Source organism: Phoenix dactylifera, chromosome 6 (genome assembly GCF_051530095.1).
Source record: "Phoenix dactylifera cultivar Ajwa chromosome 6, Ajwa_hap1_PhDact_Kaust_v1.1, whole genome shotgun sequence".
Lineage (NCBI taxonomy): Eukaryota > Viridiplantae > Streptophyta > Magnoliopsida > Arecales > Arecaceae > Phoenix > Phoenix dactylifera.
Genome location: NC_143195.1, coordinates 27,480,480 through 27,499,868, shown reverse-complemented (window position 1 = coordinate 27,499,868; position 19,389 = coordinate 27,480,480). Strand labels below are relative to the sequence as shown.

At 39.8% G+C, this 19,389-nt stretch overlaps 1 protein-coding gene and 1 non-coding gene across 5 annotated transcripts; both read right to left on the bottom strand.

The window, feature by feature from the left end:
* Positions 1-731: 731 nt before the first annotated feature.
* Positions 732-834, bottom strand: LOC113462944 (U6 spliceosomal RNA). Its single transcript, XR_003386309.3, has one exon. It is a non-coding gene; the product is annotated as a U6 spliceosomal RNA (small nuclear RNA).
* Positions 835-14,284: 13,450 nt separating this feature from the next.
* Positions 14,285-18,007, bottom strand: LOC103710355 (BTB/POZ domain with WD40/YVTN repeat-like protein). Of its 4 annotated transcripts, none has more exons than XM_026805908.4 (2): positions 16,283-18,007; positions 14,285-14,539 (listed from the first exon to the last, which is right to left on the bottom strand). In XM_026805908.4, exon 1 carries the CDS (start codon positions 17,832-17,834, stop codon positions 16,389-16,391), a length of 1,446 nt encoding a protein of 481 aa, XP_026661709.3. In that variant the 5' UTR covers positions 17,835-18,007; the 3' UTR covers positions 14,285-14,539; positions 16,283-16,388. The 4 variants fall into 4 exon arrangements, with proteins under 4 accessions (XP_026661709.3, XP_017699084.3, XP_088579665.2 ...); XM_017843595.5 differs by having other exon boundaries at positions 16,248-18,006; XM_088723539.2 differs by having other exon boundaries at positions 14,285-14,532; positions 16,248-18,006.
* Positions 18,008-19,389: the final 1,382 nt, after the last annotated feature.

The following is a 19,389-nucleotide window of genomic DNA, read 5'->3' as shown; positions in this document are numbered from 1 at the left end:
CAAAATGCAATAATACAACCGATGCTTGATGGAACCAAATATTCAATTCTTCTTGTTTTCTACACTCTCTACAAATTTGACTCTATAATTTATCTTAATTAAATAAATTTTGAATGGCTAAACCTTCCTTCATCTCATATATACATATATATAGACATACACACATATATTGTAACAACCCAAGATCTCATCTAAAATAGCTAGTTGAAAGATATTATTTTAGTTATTTGATCCTATATAGTGCCTATAATTTATCCAGCAAATAACCGATGTAGGACTAAATGCACCCCCACACAGGTTCTTATACTGTCTTTCCGTTTGAACTTTACCTCGCTAGGCTCAGAATTCAAATCCATTCAAATATAATTACAAGCACCACGATTAGTTTATGGTCAGTCTCAATAAGCATGTGCTGAAGTAGCCCCTAGTCCACATGGGCTATGGGCTAGGTACGTTTTGATAACATTTGTAACAACTCATGATCTCACCCAAAAAAGCTAGCCGAAAGATTTTTTTTTTGGATTTTTTAGTTCTATATAAGTACCCAAAATTTTTCTGGGGAATAACTGATGTGAGACTAAACACATGCTCGCATGAGTTCTCATATATTTTTTCCGTTTAAGCCCTAATATCCTCGTCGTACTAAGGGTCTAAATTCATTCAAATCTAATCACAAATACTATGATCGACCCGTTGTCAACCTCAACGAGCTTAGGCTGTGGTGTCCCCTAGTCCACCTGGCCCATTTCTCAATTCATACACATCATTCTTGTGCAAAGGTCATGCTAATCTTCTTTGTATCATTCCAATTTTATCGATTTATAGGTACATATAGTTAGTTTTGAAGGTTGCTGGGATGATCAAATAGCTTTGGTGGATTTTGCCTATAATAATAGCTACCATTCTAGCATCAAGATGATACCTTATGAAGCACTTTATGGAAGAAAGTGCAGGTCTCCTCTGCACTAGGATGATGTTAGAGAAAAGAAGTTGTTGGGTCCTGAGTTAGTCTAAAATGCCGAAGAGAAAATTTTATTGATCAAGACAAGACTCAAGGAAGCTTAATATAAACAAAAGAGTTGGGCAACTAAGAAAATGAGAGAAATAGAATGCCAAGCAAATGACTTTATTTTTTTGAAGGTTTCATCCTCAAAAGGTGTCATGAGATTTGGGAGACGTGGTAAGCTAGGTCCTCCCTAAATTGGACCCTTTGAGATTCTGAACGGAAGAGAGGTTGCATATAGATTTGCCTTGCCGCCCGAGCTATCCAATGTACATAATGTTTTCCATGTTTCTTTATTGAGAAAGTACTTTCCGAATCCGAGTTCTATGAAGTATGGGCCATTGCAAGTTGAAGAAGATTTGACCTATGAAAAGTTTTCTTTATGAATCATTGATCGCAAAGAGCAAGTTTTGAGGCGACACACTATTTCCTACATGAAGATTCAGTGAAGCACTCATTCGGAGAGAGAGAGAACTTGGAAACTTGAGGATGAAATGCGAGCGAAGGACCCATAACTTTTTGAAGACACATATATGCAAATTTTAAGGATGATTTTATTTTAGGAGGGAAGAATGTGATGCCCTATTTGGAGCAGGGCCAGCTTGGCTTAGGCTGGCTGGGTGCGAAAGAACCCAGCTAGCCGCGAGGGCAAGGCTGCGCAATTTCGCTGGAGCCCCACCCCTCCTCCCCTTTCTCCTCCTCTCCTCGATCGACTTGGCGATGACCGGAATCTAGTAAAGGGTCGCTAAAAATTGACCAAGAAAAAAGAGAGAAAGAGAGAGACCACCTCGCCTCAGTCGTTCTGTCCGTTGCTGTGTTGCCGAACCTCCAGGGGCTCCTCCACCCATAGCTATCAACCCCCAATTGTAGCCGTAGTCAGACCAAAGGCCCCCCTTCCCGTCCCCTATTTCTCAGTGGGGCAGGTTCACACCCCTTGCTCTGCCAAAGAAAAGGGGGAGAGGGTGATGAAGAAGAAAGAAAAAGAGAAGAAAAGAAAAGAAGAAAGAAAGAAAAAAAAAAAAGAAGAGAAGAGAGAAAATAAAAGAGAGAGAGAGAGAGAGAAATGAAAATAAAAAAAGGGAGAGAGAAAAATTAAATAATAAATAAATACAAAAAAAATGAGAGAGGGGTCCTATCCTTGGTTCAACCTTGCTTTCTCTACTCAATTTGTCGATCCTAAACTGATTTACCCAGTCGGAACTTGAAGCTGGCTCAAATCTATTTTGGATTTCTTAGAACTTTTGATTTGTATTTAAATTTTTAAATAGTGGATAGCAATTAATTTGTTCTTTTTAAATGGTTTTGGATAGGTGCAGTGGATTTGCCCAACTAAATCTACTGATCTTTAAGCGAACTGAGGTAAGTGACCCTAGCACAAACCTTGCTAATTTTCGAATTATTTAAGTTATATGCATTATGAAAATATAAATTATAGTGATGTGATTGGCTTTGCATTCTCTTACAAATTTAGGATCTATGATTATGAATAATTCATATTTTAGCATTATGCTTTACTATGGATGATTTATGCAAAAAATTATGTTCTCTAAAATTATGAAAAAAAAAGCACATGCTACTATGAAATTATACATACGGCAAGATTATGCATTTGAAAATTTTATAATGCTATTAAACATGTTTTTAACCAATTATATAGCTATAATTTATGAAAAATATGAAATATTTTATGACTCTTAGATAGCTATGACCGCCTCTAGAAATGGGGGCCAATCGACACCCTGGAGCTAGCACCTAATAAAAACGTTCCTCTGCTAATGGATTAAAGTTGGTAATGAATACGAACTATGATATCTTATCGATTACGAAAATGGCTCGATCACAGGTTATAGTGACTATAGCGTGAAAAAAATTGTGAGCACTGTTTTAATTGATTGTATGGACAAATGACAAATATTTGATAATTATGAATATTTTAAATTATACTTTTAGATTTACGAATTTGCATGATTTGTTCATACATAAATGGATTACTACGATATAGTTTGTTATTATGTTTATGAAATATTTTATTTTATACTATAAATTTACTTTTCAAATGTTGTATTGAATAAAAATTTATACTTGATTCGCTAAGGTGGAGCATGATTACTTACTAAGTCACAAAGCTTATTCGTCTCTTGATGTTTTTTTTAAGATCATTAAGGTTACTTGGAGCAAGAAAGAATAAATGAAATGAAGGACAAGAGAATAAGCTCCAAGCAGAGTTGCAAGCTATCAATAAATTAGTTAATGACTATAAAGTTTGGGTTGTGTAGCTTTAGATTTTCAAATGTTGGATTTAGATGCTCCATGCTCACTTCTTTTTGTTCAAGAGATGAAGAAAAAATTTTGGACTAATTTTATTATTTTATAATTTTTTTATAAATATTTTCTATTGTAGGCTTTATGTTGTTGCGGGCAATACCCCGCGGTAGTATGGTCATGTCATATGAGGACCCATGCGGGCGTGTGTTTAGTCCCACATCGGTTATTCGCTGGGTAGATCTTGGGTACTTATACAGGATCAAAGAACCCAAATAATAACTTCCGGCTAGCCATTTTGGGTGAGGTCCTGAGTTGTGACAAATGGTATCAGAGCGGACCCGGCCCATAACCTATGTGGACTAGGGGACACTGCAGCACGGATCCATTGGGGCTGACCACGGACCAATCGTGGTGTTTGTGATTAGATTTGAATAGATTTGAACCCTTAACCTGACGAAGACATCCGAGCTTGAATAGGGGGAGTATGTGAGGACCCGTGCAGGCGTGTATTTAGTCCCATATCGATTATTCGCTGGGTAGATCTTGAGTACTTATACAGGATTAAAGAACCCAAATATAACTTCCGGCTAGCCATTTTGGGTGAGGTCTTGGGTTGTTATACAACATATTTCGAATTTCAGGCATGACATTTAGTGGTATTATAGCGGACCTAGCCCATAGCCTGTATGGATTAGGAGACACTGCAGCACGGGCTTATTGAGACTGACTATAGATCGATCATGGTGCTTGTGATTATATTTGAATGGATTTAAACCCTGAGCCTGACGAGATAGGGTTCAAACGAAAAGAGTATTGGTTGTTATCTACATATATATATATATATATATATATATATATATATATATATATATATATATATATATATATATATATATATATATATATATATATATATATATATATATATATATATATATATATATATATATATATATATATATATATATATATATATATATATATATATTGGACTTACCTCTTCATCCATTTTAGTTGCAAAATGTACCAAAGATTCTCTGAGACCAATGTTGCTTTAGACTATGATATACAAGCATGAGGCGACGTACATTGCCAAAAGTTTAGATGTTCACGCTGCCTTATCTAATGCATGCACAAGCTTGTGCAACCACAATTACATAAAACTTATTGATCCTTTTATTTTTAATTGATTAACCTCAATGTGCATAGATATTTTAACAAAATCTATCAAGGGAATTATGAGAATTTGAAGTCAGAAAATATTATCCTTTTTTGTATAGTGTCAGGACAAAAGTATAAAAAATAATAGGCAAATAAAAGCGTCGAACATAATATTAAAAAAAAACATTGCTACACACCCAAAAAGAAGTGAGTTATGTTTGAGCTAAACTTAGATATGGAAGTCTTCTTTCGTTTCTCAACGGTGAAGTGAAGTAAGAGCAAGCTCGTGAGCTTATTATAACAAGTTGACCGGATATAGCTAGCCAAACTTTCTGTAACAACCCAGGACCTCACCCAAAATGGCTAGCGGAATGTATTATTTGGGTTCCTTGATCCTGTATAAGTACCCAAGATCTATCCAGCGAATAACAGATGTGGGACTAAATACACGCTCGCACGGGTTCTCACATACTCCTCCCGTTCAAGCCCTGACGTCCTCGTCAGGCTAAGGGTTCAAATCCATTCAAATCTAATCACAAATACCACGATCGGTCCATGGTCAACTTCAATAGATCCGTGCTGCAGTGTCCCCTAGTCCACATAGGTTATGGGCCGGATCCGCTCTGATACCATTTGTAACAACCCAGGATCTCACCCAAAATGGCTAGCCGGAAGGTATTGTTTGGGTTTCTTGGTCCTGTATAAGTACCCAAGATCTACCCAACGAATAATCGATGTGGGACTAAACATACGCCCGCACAGATCCTCACACTTTTATAGGGCTTGAGAGGCATTTCTCTGAAATCATCACAGTTCAGTTTTCAACTATTGCGTCAGAAACTTTTGAACCATTCCAACTCAGCGAACTCATAGATTTTATTTCACTATTTTTTTTGCTAAACTTTTATTTCACTATTCGATGAGAGGATTGGAAGCGCGGATTTTTTTTTCTATTTTTCTAAAACGGCTACGATGATTCCATCAAAAAGCATGGATGGAAGTCAAGGAGCACGCAATAAAGAATTTATTTTACCTTGCATGAGATGGGATCGGGGTACGCACAAGAATGATGTTTTATTCCAGGGGATAGAATTGAATACCTGGCTATTTTCTCTTTAATTTAATCTTCTCAAGTTTCTGGTTTTAGTACTTCAAGCCGGCCACGTGAGATATTTCCCTTACATATACATACATCTATACATGTAGGTATATAAGTCTAATATATGTGTATATAGAGAGAGTTTGATTTAGATCCACTCAAATCTAGTCATATTTATATTTGACGATAAGCATCTCACGTCAATGATCTGAATCGTTGGATGTGATCTGCTAATTATAAACTACTTATATACTAAAAATCATTGGACTCAGAGATTGTTAGCGTTTGCATCAAGTGGTTAAAATATTGTATAGCCTAAATAGCACAAAAAAATGCATGTTTTTCTGACCACTAGATACATAGACTAGGGATCTCTAAATTATATGATTTTTTGTGTATAAACTATTTGACATAGTGTATTACATCTAATGGTTCGGATCATCTATGTGAGACCCCTATATGCAAATCTAGATGATCGAATCTAAGCAAAGATCCACTCGAGCGTAACCAAGTCTAGCTCTCTTTTTCTATATATATGTATATATATATATATACACACATGCATACATACATACATACATATATATATATATATATATATATATATATATATATATATATATACACACACACACACATCTATATATAGACATATTTATATTTATATGCACGTATGTATGTTTGTATGTGTATATATATATATATACGCACATATGTATGTATTTGTACGTGGGTGCATGCATATGTATGTATGTATGTATGTATATGTATGTATATAAACAAATACACAAAAATAAGGTCGGTCTCAATTTTTCTATTATCTCTAAATTACTCACTATAAAGTAATTTGGAAATCCTTAGTGTTTCTACTATCCCTTTTCCCATTCTATTTCGGGCAAGCTAAGGAACTAAAACTTCCTAAGGAGCTTGGTTGATCAAGGTAGAGGGTGGCCTGCCATGCTTGACCGACCGAAGTCTGGATGCATATGTGGGTGTGCCACCAGTATCAAGCTAGCGAGAAATATATAAGTCGAATGAAGGATAGGTAGTAGCATGTGTACAAGTACTTTGATCTTTAAAGACTTTTACTCTCATCACACCAATATTGGAAAGAGCTGAAAATAGATAGAAATATAGCACTAGAATATGGTGAAAAGATATAGTGCCGAGCTACAGTAGGATTATAGCGCTGAACTCCGGTAAGAATATTATGCCGAATTATGGTAAAAAGCTATATTATGTATATTTTTAAAAGAAACAGTTACCATAAAGATAAATTAATTAGGTTGATTATCGAAAAATCTATGTAGGATCTAGAATACAATATTACTTATTTATATTAATTTATTAAATTATTTTTAAATATTATAATTATCCGCTGCGACTTTATTTTTTTATGTCTTATTTCTGCCATAGATTCTTAAATCCAGTGTCAACCGTTATTTCATTATGTACGTACGTAAGCGCGGCCACGTCAGTACTTGTTACTGTCAAACAAGTTGCTATACTGTCGTGACTTTTTCTCAAAGAGTGTCATCGACGCGCGTCACAATCGTACCTAACATTATGGTATCTGTCTTCAGCTGAAGTCCATCATTTCAGTGGAACGAATGGTAAAAAGAGGAAAAGAAAAGTCCCCCCAAGCAAGCACAACGTGGTGAAATGTCACACCATCGAAGGACTTAGAGGTACCCCGCACAATATTGGCTATCTCAAAAGATAAATTTCAGCTGACCAGAAAATTGAATTTATGATCAAAAATTATTTTAGTAGGATGATAGTAGCAGAAGAGCAGCGCACGTCAGGATTTACATTGATTGGAATAAAGCTGCGGGTAACCTGGGAGGACATATCTTATGCGATGCAAGTATTAAGCGCTGAGCGGGTGTACCTTGAAGGAGATTCATATGTGGTGATCGATTGGATCCGAAAGGCGGATTGGTATGGAAATGATCATCCTCTTATCCGGAAGACTCGCAGGAGGAGTACACATATGTTCAAGAAGGCGAACTAGGCAGCAAATTAGATCGCCTCCTTTATTGCCCGGCATTCCGGAGATTTCTTTTAGACGTCCGTATCAGACGTTCCTCCTTCCTTGTATTTTTTGCTTTTCTATGATTTGGCAGGTTATACTCACGTTAGAGCTATATAAAATGAGTAGCCGTTTTTACCAAAAAAAAAAAAAAGAGGACTTGAGAGGCATTCCCAGGGAAACCATCACCTGGGCTTACCGACCATCATTTGGATAGAATTTTTAATCAAACATTTGCTTTCCCATGCATCAATCCCATGTATCTCAAAACGCAATAATACAGCTGGTGCTTTCAGGAGCGGCCCAATGTCTTTGGGAGCTTAAAGCCGTTTTGTCATTGAGGCCTTTCCTGCAGTAGGCCGGCCTAAGGCGAACTCATAGATGGACTTTTTTTTTTCTATTTTATCTTTGAGGTCTTTTCTGCAGTGGGCTTTCTTTGGGCCGGGACCTTAGGCGACCGCCTTAATCGCCTAAGGGTTGGGCCGACACTGGGTGCTTCATGGAACCAAATACTCAAAGCCACATTGGACTGACTTCATCATCCATTCTAGTTGCAAAACGTACAAAAGATTCTCTACGATCAAATGTTACTTTAAACTCAGTTTACACTGCCTTATCTAAAACTTATTGCTCCTTTTAATTTTACCTGATTAATTTCAAGGTGCATGGAGATTCCAAAGAAACCTATCGAAGAAATTATAAAAATTTGAAGTCGGGAAATATTGTCATTTTTGCATAGTGTCAGGACAAAAGTACATAAAACATCAGGCAAAGACAAGTAAAACAATCGCACAATCTTTGAATGGAAGAAGAGGACGAATGTAGCTGGCCAAACTTTCAAAAGGCTTGAGAGGGATTTCTCTGAAAACATCTGAGTCCAATTTTCAACTACAGAGACAAACCTTTCAACTATTCCAACTCGTGTAGCACACATCCGCAGATTTTCTTCTCAGTCCAAGTTTCAACTATAGTGACAAGCTTTTGAACTATTCCAACTCGTGTGCCACACATCCTCAGATTTTCTTATTATTATTATTATTATTTTGCAACAGCTATGATAATTCCAACAAAAGACATCTATTGCCACCCCCTAGATCCGGAGCATGACACAGCCATGCTACCGAAGGGTACAACCCACGATAACATGAAGCTAAACATTTCATTTAACTTCCAAATTCATCTTAAACAAAATAGAATAAATAAAAGTGTAATTCTATTATCCATTAAATACAACCAATATTGGTTCAGAGCGTCTATATACAAACATAAATATCAAATCCATAATTTTCAATATTCAAAAAATTATTAACTATAAATTTATAGTTAATTTATAATACTAAAATTCTTCTATAAAATCGTCAAGCTTGCTAGTGTGAACTCCAAGTCTGAGCCATCATTTGGAAATATATGAGCAACACAGCTCAGTAAGTAAATCTTATTCTACCTTACTAAATTAAGCATAAGTTTTTTACATTATTCAATTCATCATTTGAAAAACAAATATTTTATAAATATAATAACAAACTATGTCATAGCAAACCAATCATATATTCACAAATCATGCAAGTTCGTAAAGCTAAAAGTGAAATTTAAAATATTCATATTTATCAAATGTTTGTCATTTATCCATACTTTCAATCAAACACTGCTCATAGATTTGTGCTATGGTCACTATAACCCATGACAAAGCTATTTTCGTAATCAACAAGATATCATAGTTCGTATTCATTACTAACTTTAATCCATTGACAGAGGGCCATTTTCGTTGGATGCTAGCTCTGGGGTGTCGATTGACCCTCATTTTTAAGAGCGGTCATAGCAATCTGAGAACCTTTAGAAAACTTCTATCTTTTTTCTTAAAATATACATAAATAGTTGAAAAATACTAAATAGTATGATCAGATTCATATTTTATAACAAAGCTATTGTTATTAAAATATTTATGAAACTATTTTTTTATAATAAAGCATGATATTCATAACACATATATTGATATGTAATTTTAAGAAAAATATTGATCTGTAATTTTAAGAAAAATATGACTTCTTTATTAATAATATCTTATGCATGAAAAACTTGATAATTAAAAAAATAATAAGGAAAGTAAGATCTATTTATTTCTTTTGCCTTATACCGACAAACTTCACTAGGCAAAGCATTAACCCTATTAAAAATATTAAAAACAAAATTAATTTCTATTCGATGATTTTAATAGAATTAAAATAATAAAAAAAGAAGACGGTCAAATGACAGAGTACGGCGGCTTCGAATGGGTCAGATTTAAGGAACTCGGTCAATAAATCATAGAGCATGGACTCGATCAAAGTCAAGGTCGTTCGGCAAGGTTCATCATCAGTAGGCTCCATGGATACTTAACATGGCCAGGATGATCGGTCCAATAAGCAGCCTAGACACTAAGACAATTTAGAGCCTCTTTCTAGGGGTCAACTGGAATTTCTAGATCAGGTCGATAGGACCCTATACTCAGATCCATAGGTCTCCTAGAGACATAAAGCGGGAGAAGAGAGAGAAGAAACAAGACAGAGAGAGGAACTAGAGAGAAAGAGGGCCTTCTCTTCTTCTTATCTTCCTCTTTCCTAGCAAAATAGAGGAGGAAGAGAGGCAGGTTGATGGCTGCCATATCGTGGTCTGACGAGGTAGTAGTAGGCGGTGGTGGCAGGCAGTAGAGGGCGGCTAGTGGTGGCGGCCGGTCGGCTGAATTCAACCCAAAAATAGGGTCAAATAGGTTGATTCTTAGCTCGATTGTACTCGGATCTCACCGCACTCGTCGACGGCTGGAGGTCCGGCTCCAACTAGGGTGAAGGTAGATAGGCTGGACAACTCAATCAAGGCCTCGACGTCAAGAAATGGTGGCATTGGTGGCCAAAAGAGAAGAAAAACTTCGGCCAAAAATAGGGGAGGCTTGTCCGTGATCAATCCGGTGATTTGCCGACTGAATTCAATATGAAACGATGACCTAACAATCAGAGAAAGGAAGAGATCGAGGAAGCTTATCTTGTCTCCGGCGAGCTCTCCCGACCCAATCGACGGGAAATCCTCGAGTATTTCCAACAGAATACTTAGATATCTATGCCTCTAGTGGAAGAACTCCTAAGGTTGATGCCAAAGGAGAAGGGAAGAGACCTTTTTATAGATGAAAATCGGCTCAAACATAAAAGGATTTCGGTCGCCTTCAATTTCCTCCTCTCGGCAGAATCAGAGGAAGAAGAGGACTCCTGGAGTCCGATTCCATCTACTCCCATGTGCACAGGCTGTGCGAGCCATTGCTGACATTCATGTTTGGGCCGGTCAATGGACTGGGCCCTCACACCGATGGATGTCAAGGAACATGAAATAAAGAACTTTATTTTACCTCGCATGCGATGGGAGCACAAATTGAGTAGCTGGTTGAAAGATGGCCATATGGTGGAAGCCTAAAAGCTGGTTGAAAGATAGTCACGTCGCAATACTAGAAATTGAGTAAGACCAGCGGAGATATGATGCAAGACCAGCAGAGCTACATCTAAAGAAAGTTGGTCGAACCAGGCCGATTAGTTACTTGACACAAAAGTTGAGCTCCAGAAAGATCACAAATACAGATCTATTGTGAATATAGTCTCAAGGAGGCTGAATACTAACTTAAAAGGCTGATTATGCTTTATGCTAAGACATCGGCCTAGGATGGCACCTCAAAAGCAGGATATGAGAGGCTGCATGAGTTACTAAAAGATTACATCATTAAAAACAATAGTAATGGCAAGTGCCAAGAGGAAGTTGGAGGAAGGATGGTGATCAAAAGAAACAATTATCAACACTAATGAAGCATAGCAGTCCAATGTTAATGAAGATCTGTATAAATATTAAATTATCACTCTAAAAAGGAGGCCTTCACTAAATCAATAATCAGTCTCTTTCATTCTTTGGTTCCTAGTTCGTAGCTTGTAGCTCCACTCATTACTTCCGTCCTCGTGAAGGTGGCACTTAGTAGCGAAAGTTCTAATAGCAGTAGAACCAATTGCCATCCATCCTTTCTCACTTCGAACGCCAATGGTGAGCTCGCATATTTGTCTAATCTATTTTCTATCCATTTTGCCACAAGATCCTAAAGAAACACCTAGTTTATGCATTGGCTATGCATCCAATGGTAAAAATGGATAGTCTAAATAACACGAATAATGTATTTTTTGTTCATTGGATACATATGCTAGGATCTCTAAATTATATGATTTTTTCATAATAAGCAGTTTAAAGATAGTAAATTATATCCAGGAACTCAGCTTATCGGTGATACATTGCTGATCATCTTATTAGGATCAACCTTATTTGAACTATTATGTGAGCGACCATATATTAACTCTACTTGTATATAAACTCAAAAATCTCAATTTATATATTGTTTGTATTGATTACCGTATGCAGAACGCTTCTAAAAGTATTTGGCTTCAAAGGGTTCTCAACGGAAATCAATGAAGGACCTCTCAAAATGAAAATCGGCATCCTTGATCATGATTTACGATAGAAAATGATCAGAATTAAAAAATCAAGATTTTTTAGGTCTTTTACTCATGCATTCAACAAAGACAAGCCTAATAATATCAGTAGCATGATAACATGTTTCAATTCGATCTATAATTTAAAAATATCTAAGTAAGCTGAAATTAATTGGTATGCATTTCAAAATATTTAGCTCAAGATCAACGATTTGGAATTACAAGTTAAATTATTTATGTTATATTTTTGCCCACTATTTATATTATTGTGGTTCATTTTTTTGCTGGCTAGATGCAAAATAAGAGAGATTTAAAATAAATATTTTTAAATTTTTAAATATTCTATACATATTAAATTATGATCAAGGAATGTTAATTTTTATTTTTAAAGGCCCTTCATTAATTTCCCCTACGAAGCATTTAGAATCAAATACTCTTTAGAAACATTCCAAGCTCTCTCTCTCTCTCTCTCTCTCTCTCTCTCTCTCTCTCTCTATATATATATATATATATATATATATATATATATATATTAAGTTGGATTGTATGAGGTTTGTCCGGTTGGACCTTTTTACTTAGCAACCAAGGTTCCGGATTTGATTCTTAGACGGTGCGTCCTCAAAAAATCTGACCTAAGTAATTATAATGCACATGAGTCCCCCTCCTTTCAGAAGAAAAACAATGTTCAATTGGTTTTCAAGTTAAGGTCATGACAATCTTCATGATATTTTTGATTTATCGGCATCGATATATCAAAATATGATGAGCTTGTTTTCAATGATCCTTATTGCTATTTAATGTGAACTTGGGCTGATTCAAGCCCACCAGACATGGGCCTGCTTTGGGCCTAGCTCAATTGGTTATCAAAAGTATCAAGGCTACAGCAGTGGTATCGACCAAGGCAATGTCCATTTGGTGCTTCCAAATGCCAAATATAATGCCCAACAATCAGAAGGGTGCGAAAAGATAAAAAGCATACAACATAATAATAACAATCAGGACTGCTTCCAATGATTTGGGTGGCAAAGCCAAAGCCAACTTCCAACATGCATTCCTACCTAGAAGTTTCTATCTACACAAGCAACTCTAAGCTCGAACAAAATCTTTTAACACAACTTCCATCAGTGTATGCAAGGTCAAGTTTGAAGTTTCGGCCAATATAAAAAGCAATCAACACAGGAGATGATTTTTCTTTGAAGTTTGTTAAATTTTTACTTGTATTTTAGGCTGCAGAGCCACTATACATGCACCTGGCACTCGTTCTGATGCAGCTGCCCTTGGTCAAGCTTGCTAGGGGCAATGGAATCAGTATTAGTAACCCTGGGGAATAAATTGGGAATCATTTTAAAACATGTCATCCATATAGAAAAAGGCTTATTGCATGAGATTCAGCAAAGGTCCAAACAGACATTATATTTTTCCCTAATCATTTACTGATAATAGAGTCTCTGAAGTCACTTTTTCAATGCTTTCTTGTTTCTAGTAATAGGAAGAGCCACCTCGTGTGTTAGAACTCAGAGCCACCACAAGTTAGAAGGCTAACAGGTTAGAAGAACACAGAGACTAGAGAGCTTCATTCAAATCATTTAGAGGCTAAAAATCAGTTCTGAGATGAACAAGAAAAGAGAGGAGAGCGGACAACCTTGAGGCAGCCCAACAGAGAACTCAAAGAACTGAGTAGGCGTGCCATTCATCTGGATGGCAAAGGAGGAGTTTAGAACACACCCCAAGATCCATTTCAGGAGGCTTAGCGCTTTCGAGTCACTCATATCCTTCGGGAAGCAAATAGCGTCACCGATTGGGTTACTTCTTTTGCTGCGTATCACTCGGAAAAACTCCTTTGGAAATGTCCCGAGTCCGTTCCTACCCCTTTCGTCATCTCCTCTTGTTGGATCGTACTAGGTACGCACCGACGCCCGAGTGGTGTGGGTCACCGGTATATCAAAAAAAAAAAAAAAAATCGGAGGGGAACAAGAAAAGGCTCTGTGGGAATATAACTAGCTATGGGTGCTCCATGTAATATACTGGAACATGGATTTCCCTGAAAGCCAACTATGAATGGGGGAATTAAGATCTCGTTGCAATTACTTGCAAGCCAACACCTAGAAATTTTGAGGTCATAGTCTCAAAATATAAATTTTTTTATCGTAATCGATGAAAAATAGCAAAATCCTAGTGCAGGACATAAGTGGTTGAAGGTGGTTAAATTAAGATCCTCATCAGCAAGACCTCTGTGAAAACAAACTCCATGAAGAAAAATCTTTCCATGCAACAAAGCTACAACTTCACCCAACGTATAACTGAATAACTAGCATTGTAACTCCACGAAGTATTTAGTGTCCTTATACCACCCCATCGATCTCCATCACCTCACAACAGTGACAAGAATACAAGAACTGCAATCTGTTGGGTTGCAGGGAAGTGCTTGGCTCTAGTTCTACACGCATTTCTTCCTCAGCTCTGTTTAGCTGTTGGTTTGGACCTGCAACCTACAAAAGCTGAGTCATAAGGCCAGAGTAATAAGGAAGCTGAATGCAGTTTTAAAGATACATAGTTTAACACCAATTATGATTATGTAGCTTGCCAAAAGAAATTTTGATATTGCTTCAAAATATGCAATAAAGGTACTCCTTAATATAGTTAATCCATGAAATTAAAGAAGTGCATATTTTTTCAGTACAGATTCAGATTCAAGAGCAATGAAAAGAAAGGATCCATTAATTGATAAATTAGTTGGAGCGAACATGGACTTCTAAAAAGGACTCAGGTTTGACTAACGCATCTCAAATAAGTCCAAACGAATTTGGGCCTTCAAAGATCAAAAAAGATCATGTCCCCATATGTTCTAAATTTTTCCTATGTATAATTTGCATCGGTAATTTATCGAAATGAAGTTCCTCAGATATCATCCATGTTGGAGATAATTCAAAAATGAATAGAAAAAAAGAGATTCGTATAACTGAAAAGTCATATATAAAACCAAGTACTGATTGATTAGAAAAAAGTTTTGAAAATAATTTAAATATGAAAAAAATAGGCTAGCGATCCCAAATCACATAATTTTTTTGATAATAAACAGCTTAGAGATAGTAAATTATATATAATTGTTCAAATCATCGATGTTGAGCCTCCGATTGTCCGGTCTAGGTTGACCTTATTTGGGTTGTTACATGGGTGCCAGCATATTAGCTTTATCCTAGAAAAAGTAGCTCAATTGTCCTTCTTGGATATTGCTCTGTGAATTGAAGGTGGAGATGATAGAAAGGAAGGTGGAGATATATAGATCCTACCCTCAACAGCCTGCATTATAGATAAAATTACAATGATAGCATATATATACATATATTGAGGAAGGAATATATCATTAAAGATCACCTACTGAGTCTCAAATTACTCAGGAGTTCCTAGGTGACAAGATTTCCTTGGATATAGTGTACTGAGAATAAATCATGTATCAGTCCCTGACTGAACCTAAGTTCCTCTTAAGTACTCTTCATGCAGCATTGGATTTCCTTTTATATTGAGTAGAAATTATTTGCATGCCATGCTTCAACCTTGAATTCGTTTTAAACTGGGCTTTTACAGGCTTCATATGGTCGCAACAACTTGTCCCCCTCCTCGAAGCAGAACCTCACAAAACCTAAAACCCTCTTTGGACAGCAAATCAGCCTAGTGCTCGGCCTCTTCTCACACATGATAGGCATCACTCAGACATAGTCATTCCCAATACATCAAGAATAACATCAGAAAAAGGAAGTCACAGAACCAATTTCCATTGGTATGCTATACCGTACCGTATCGGTTCACTATCGGTATCGGTAGCATACCGACACTCAAAATGCCGGACGTACTGCATACCGTACCAATATTATGCTAGTGTAGCACCGGTACAGAGTCCGGTAGCAGTATGACGAATTTTGTATCATACACAAAATTTTAGCGCCGGGTCCAATTGATAAAATTAATATACACATGAGAGAGGCATCACACAGACAAGTTCATTTCTAATACATCAAGAATAACATCAGAAAAAAGGATGGTGCAGAAACAATGGTTAATCAATATGCTCTCAATATCATTTCCATGCATTCACATTAACAGGAAGTCTAAGTTCCATGGTATCACATACAATTGATAAGTTACTGAAAGTCACCAAACATACACGAGGGTGAGAGCTAAAAGGCAACAAATACTCACAGCAAATCTCTAAGTATTCACACCTGTAATCACACCTGATGCTTTTCTCCAAGCTTTTTTTTTTGGGGGGGGGGGGGGACTGAAGCCAAAATCCAAAAGGAACAAGTAGCCGCACAATTGAGAGACCCGATCGCCACCTTGTCAACTCCAAGCCGAGCTCTCCCACACCTCCACACACTGCTCATCCTTCCTCGCCACCACCATCCTACTCCCTCCAAACCCCAGCAGCGTTATCTTCTTCGCTCCTCCATCCTTGGCCCTCCCCATCATATTCCTTCTCATGATCCTCTCCCCATTTAATCCATCCTCGCGGCTCCTCGTCGACGGCCCCATCAACACCTCCGTCCACATCTCCACCTCCCCTCCCCTGCTGCAGAACACCTGCCTCCCGTGGCTCTCGATTCGGCATCCGCTCCCTTCCTTCCTCCCTGTCGCCGCCTTCCTCGCGTCGCCGAGGCAAACCCATGGCTCCTCCGCGCTAAGTTTCCTCATATCCGCCATGAACACCTCACCGGAGTTTACTCCGACCTTGAACAATGACGAGAGGCTGTCGGAAACCGTGATGTCGGCGAAGCAGTCGGCACTCTCTTTGAGATCCCACACGGCCTCGCCGGACCTTACGTCCCACAACCTGATGTTGCCCAATAAACCCGAGGGGCCGCCGTGGGATCCGGCGGCCATCAGGAGGTTGAATCCGTGGATCCAGCTCAGTTTCGTGGCTGGAATGGCGGAGTCGAGCTCAGCGCCGTAGATCTCCCGGCGGCCGATCTCGGCAACGGGCTCGAAGGTGTTGCGATCGAAGGCGAGGATCGCGCTGGCGTTCCTCCGGCAGGACTCGAAGCTGCCGAAGAGGAGATCGGGGGAGGCGCCGATGGCCTGGACGGTGGCGCCGGCGGCAGAGGAGGAGGAGGAGGTAGTGGCGGTGGCGGGGAGGGGGGACCAGTGGAGGGCGTGGGCGACGGAGCCGGCGCGGGCGAGGTCGAGGAGGTGGAGGCCGGGGAAGTCGGTGGCGCCGGCGGCGGCGAGGGAGGGGGAGAGGGCGAGGAGGGAGTCGACGGCGGGGAAGCGGGTGAGGACGGTGGCGCGGCGGCGGAGGGCGGGGTCGAAGGCGGTGATCTTGCTTCCGTGGGCGACGAGGAGGGAGCCGGAGGGGGCGGCGGAGAGGGCGGAGGGGGGGTCGCGGCCGGGGAGGGGGAGGGCGAGGGAGCGGCGGAGGGCGAAGGGGTCGAAGAGGGAAGGATCAGAGAGCGGGGAGAGGAGGAGGTCGGCGTCGAGGCCGTAGAAGCGGGCCTCGGCGAGGAGGTCGTCGAGGTCAAAGGCGGCGGAGGAGGAAGGGAGGCGGCCGGTGCGGAGGAGAGATAAGAGGAGGGAGAAGAGCTGGGGGTCGCGGTCGATGAAGGGGATCTCGGAAGGAGAGGAGGAAGAGCAGGGGAGGGAGGAGAGGAGGGATTTGGGGCCGGCGAGGGAGAGGGTTTGGGGGGTGGTCTGGAAGAGCTGCCCGCCGACGTTAAGGGTCACGATGCTGGGCTCCGGCCGCTTCGGGTTAAGCCCGGCCGAGGAGGGCAACCTGCCCGAAAACGGAGGCATCCTTCTCTCTCGCCGTGTCTCTCCGAAACGCTAACGTTACGGTGGCCGGAGAAATTAGCGTTGCTTTTTGGCTGCGAGGAAATGGAGGCGATATCGAAGGAGATGGTGAGGTTATGGAGAACCGGGTATAAAAGGGCCAACTGTTTCTGGTCAAGGATGGCGGGCTCGAGGGTTGGTTGACCGAGAGGCCGGAATCATGGAAGACTTCTTCAGAGTTTTTATACGGCTAGGCATCTTTCGCACGAGATCAGACGGCAGGGCGCGTCACTACTCCGGAGGAGGGGAGCCGTGGGGTTCTAGAAACAGAAGCTACGAATCCAACAAAACACTGGGTGCCGTTGTAATTGAGCGAGGACGGCAGGGGCGGAGTAGTGGTGTGAATAGCGTTTGACTCTGACGAAGGATGAACGGGTGGTTCTATATACACCCCCCCTATTGCTCAGGACACCCCCCAAAAATTAAAAAAAAATTAAATACTCTCTACACCCCCCCCATTTGCTAAGGACACCCCTAAAAAATTAAAAATTCCTAAATTACCCCCCACCCTCCCCACCCCCTCACCTAAATTGCTCTCTACACCCCCCAAACCCCCACCCCACCCCGCTCTTCCCCTCCAAAACACCTCGCCAACGCCCAAAACCCCCCGTTCTCCCTTCTCCCTCTCGTCGCCGGCATTCTCCCGATCTCCGACCACCTCGCCGGCTTCTCCCGGAACCACCTCGCCGGCTTCTCCCGAAATTTTTTTTTTTCACGGTTCGTGCTCCGTTCGGCACTGGATCGCCGAACAAAAGGCTTCTGTTCGGCTGAACAGTGCCGGACAGAAGCCTTCTGTTCGGCACTGTGCAGCCGAACAGATCTGTTCGGTTGAGGGTTGCCGAACAGAAGGCTTCTGTTCGGCACTGTTCAGCCGAACAGAAGCCTTTTGTTCGGCGATCCAGTGCCGAACGGAGCACGAACCGTGAAAAAAAAAAATTTCGGGAGAAGCCGGCGAGGTGGTTCCGGGAGAAGCCGGCGAGGTGGTCGGAGATCGGGAGAATGCCGGCGACGAGAGGGAGAAGGGGGAACGGGGGAGGAGGGGTTTAAGGGGGGTTTGAGGAGTGTTTTTTTTTTTCTTTTCAAAACGAAACGGAGGAGGAGGAAGGGGGGTGTATGAGAAAATTTCAAGGGCAATATGGTAATTACACTAAAGGTTAGTTTGGGTTTTTTTTTTTTGGTTTTTGGGGGGGTGTCCTGAGCAATAGGGGGGGTGTATATAGAACTACCCAGGATGAACGGGGTTGAAAGGGGATCATTTGAAAAAGATGACGAAATTTTTGACCGTACTCATCCTCTATTCATCATTTGAAATTTTAAGAAAGATGGATGAAAAACGAAAAAAATCCATCACTTCTAACCTACTAATTTGCGTTCTTTCAAATTAGAAGGATGCATGAAGAATATAAGAGATAGATTTCTATATTACTAAAAATTAACAAAATCTGAACACTACTTTTATTTTTTTTATTTATATTAACTATTTATTAGTTAACTATTTACATAAAAATTAATTAACTAT

Excerpts from the sequence above, each read along its gene's own strand:
- LOC103710355 (XM_026805908.4), bottom strand. The coding sequence starts at position 17,834 with ATGCCTCCGTTTTCGGGCAGGTTGCCCTCCTCGGCCGGGCTTAACCCG.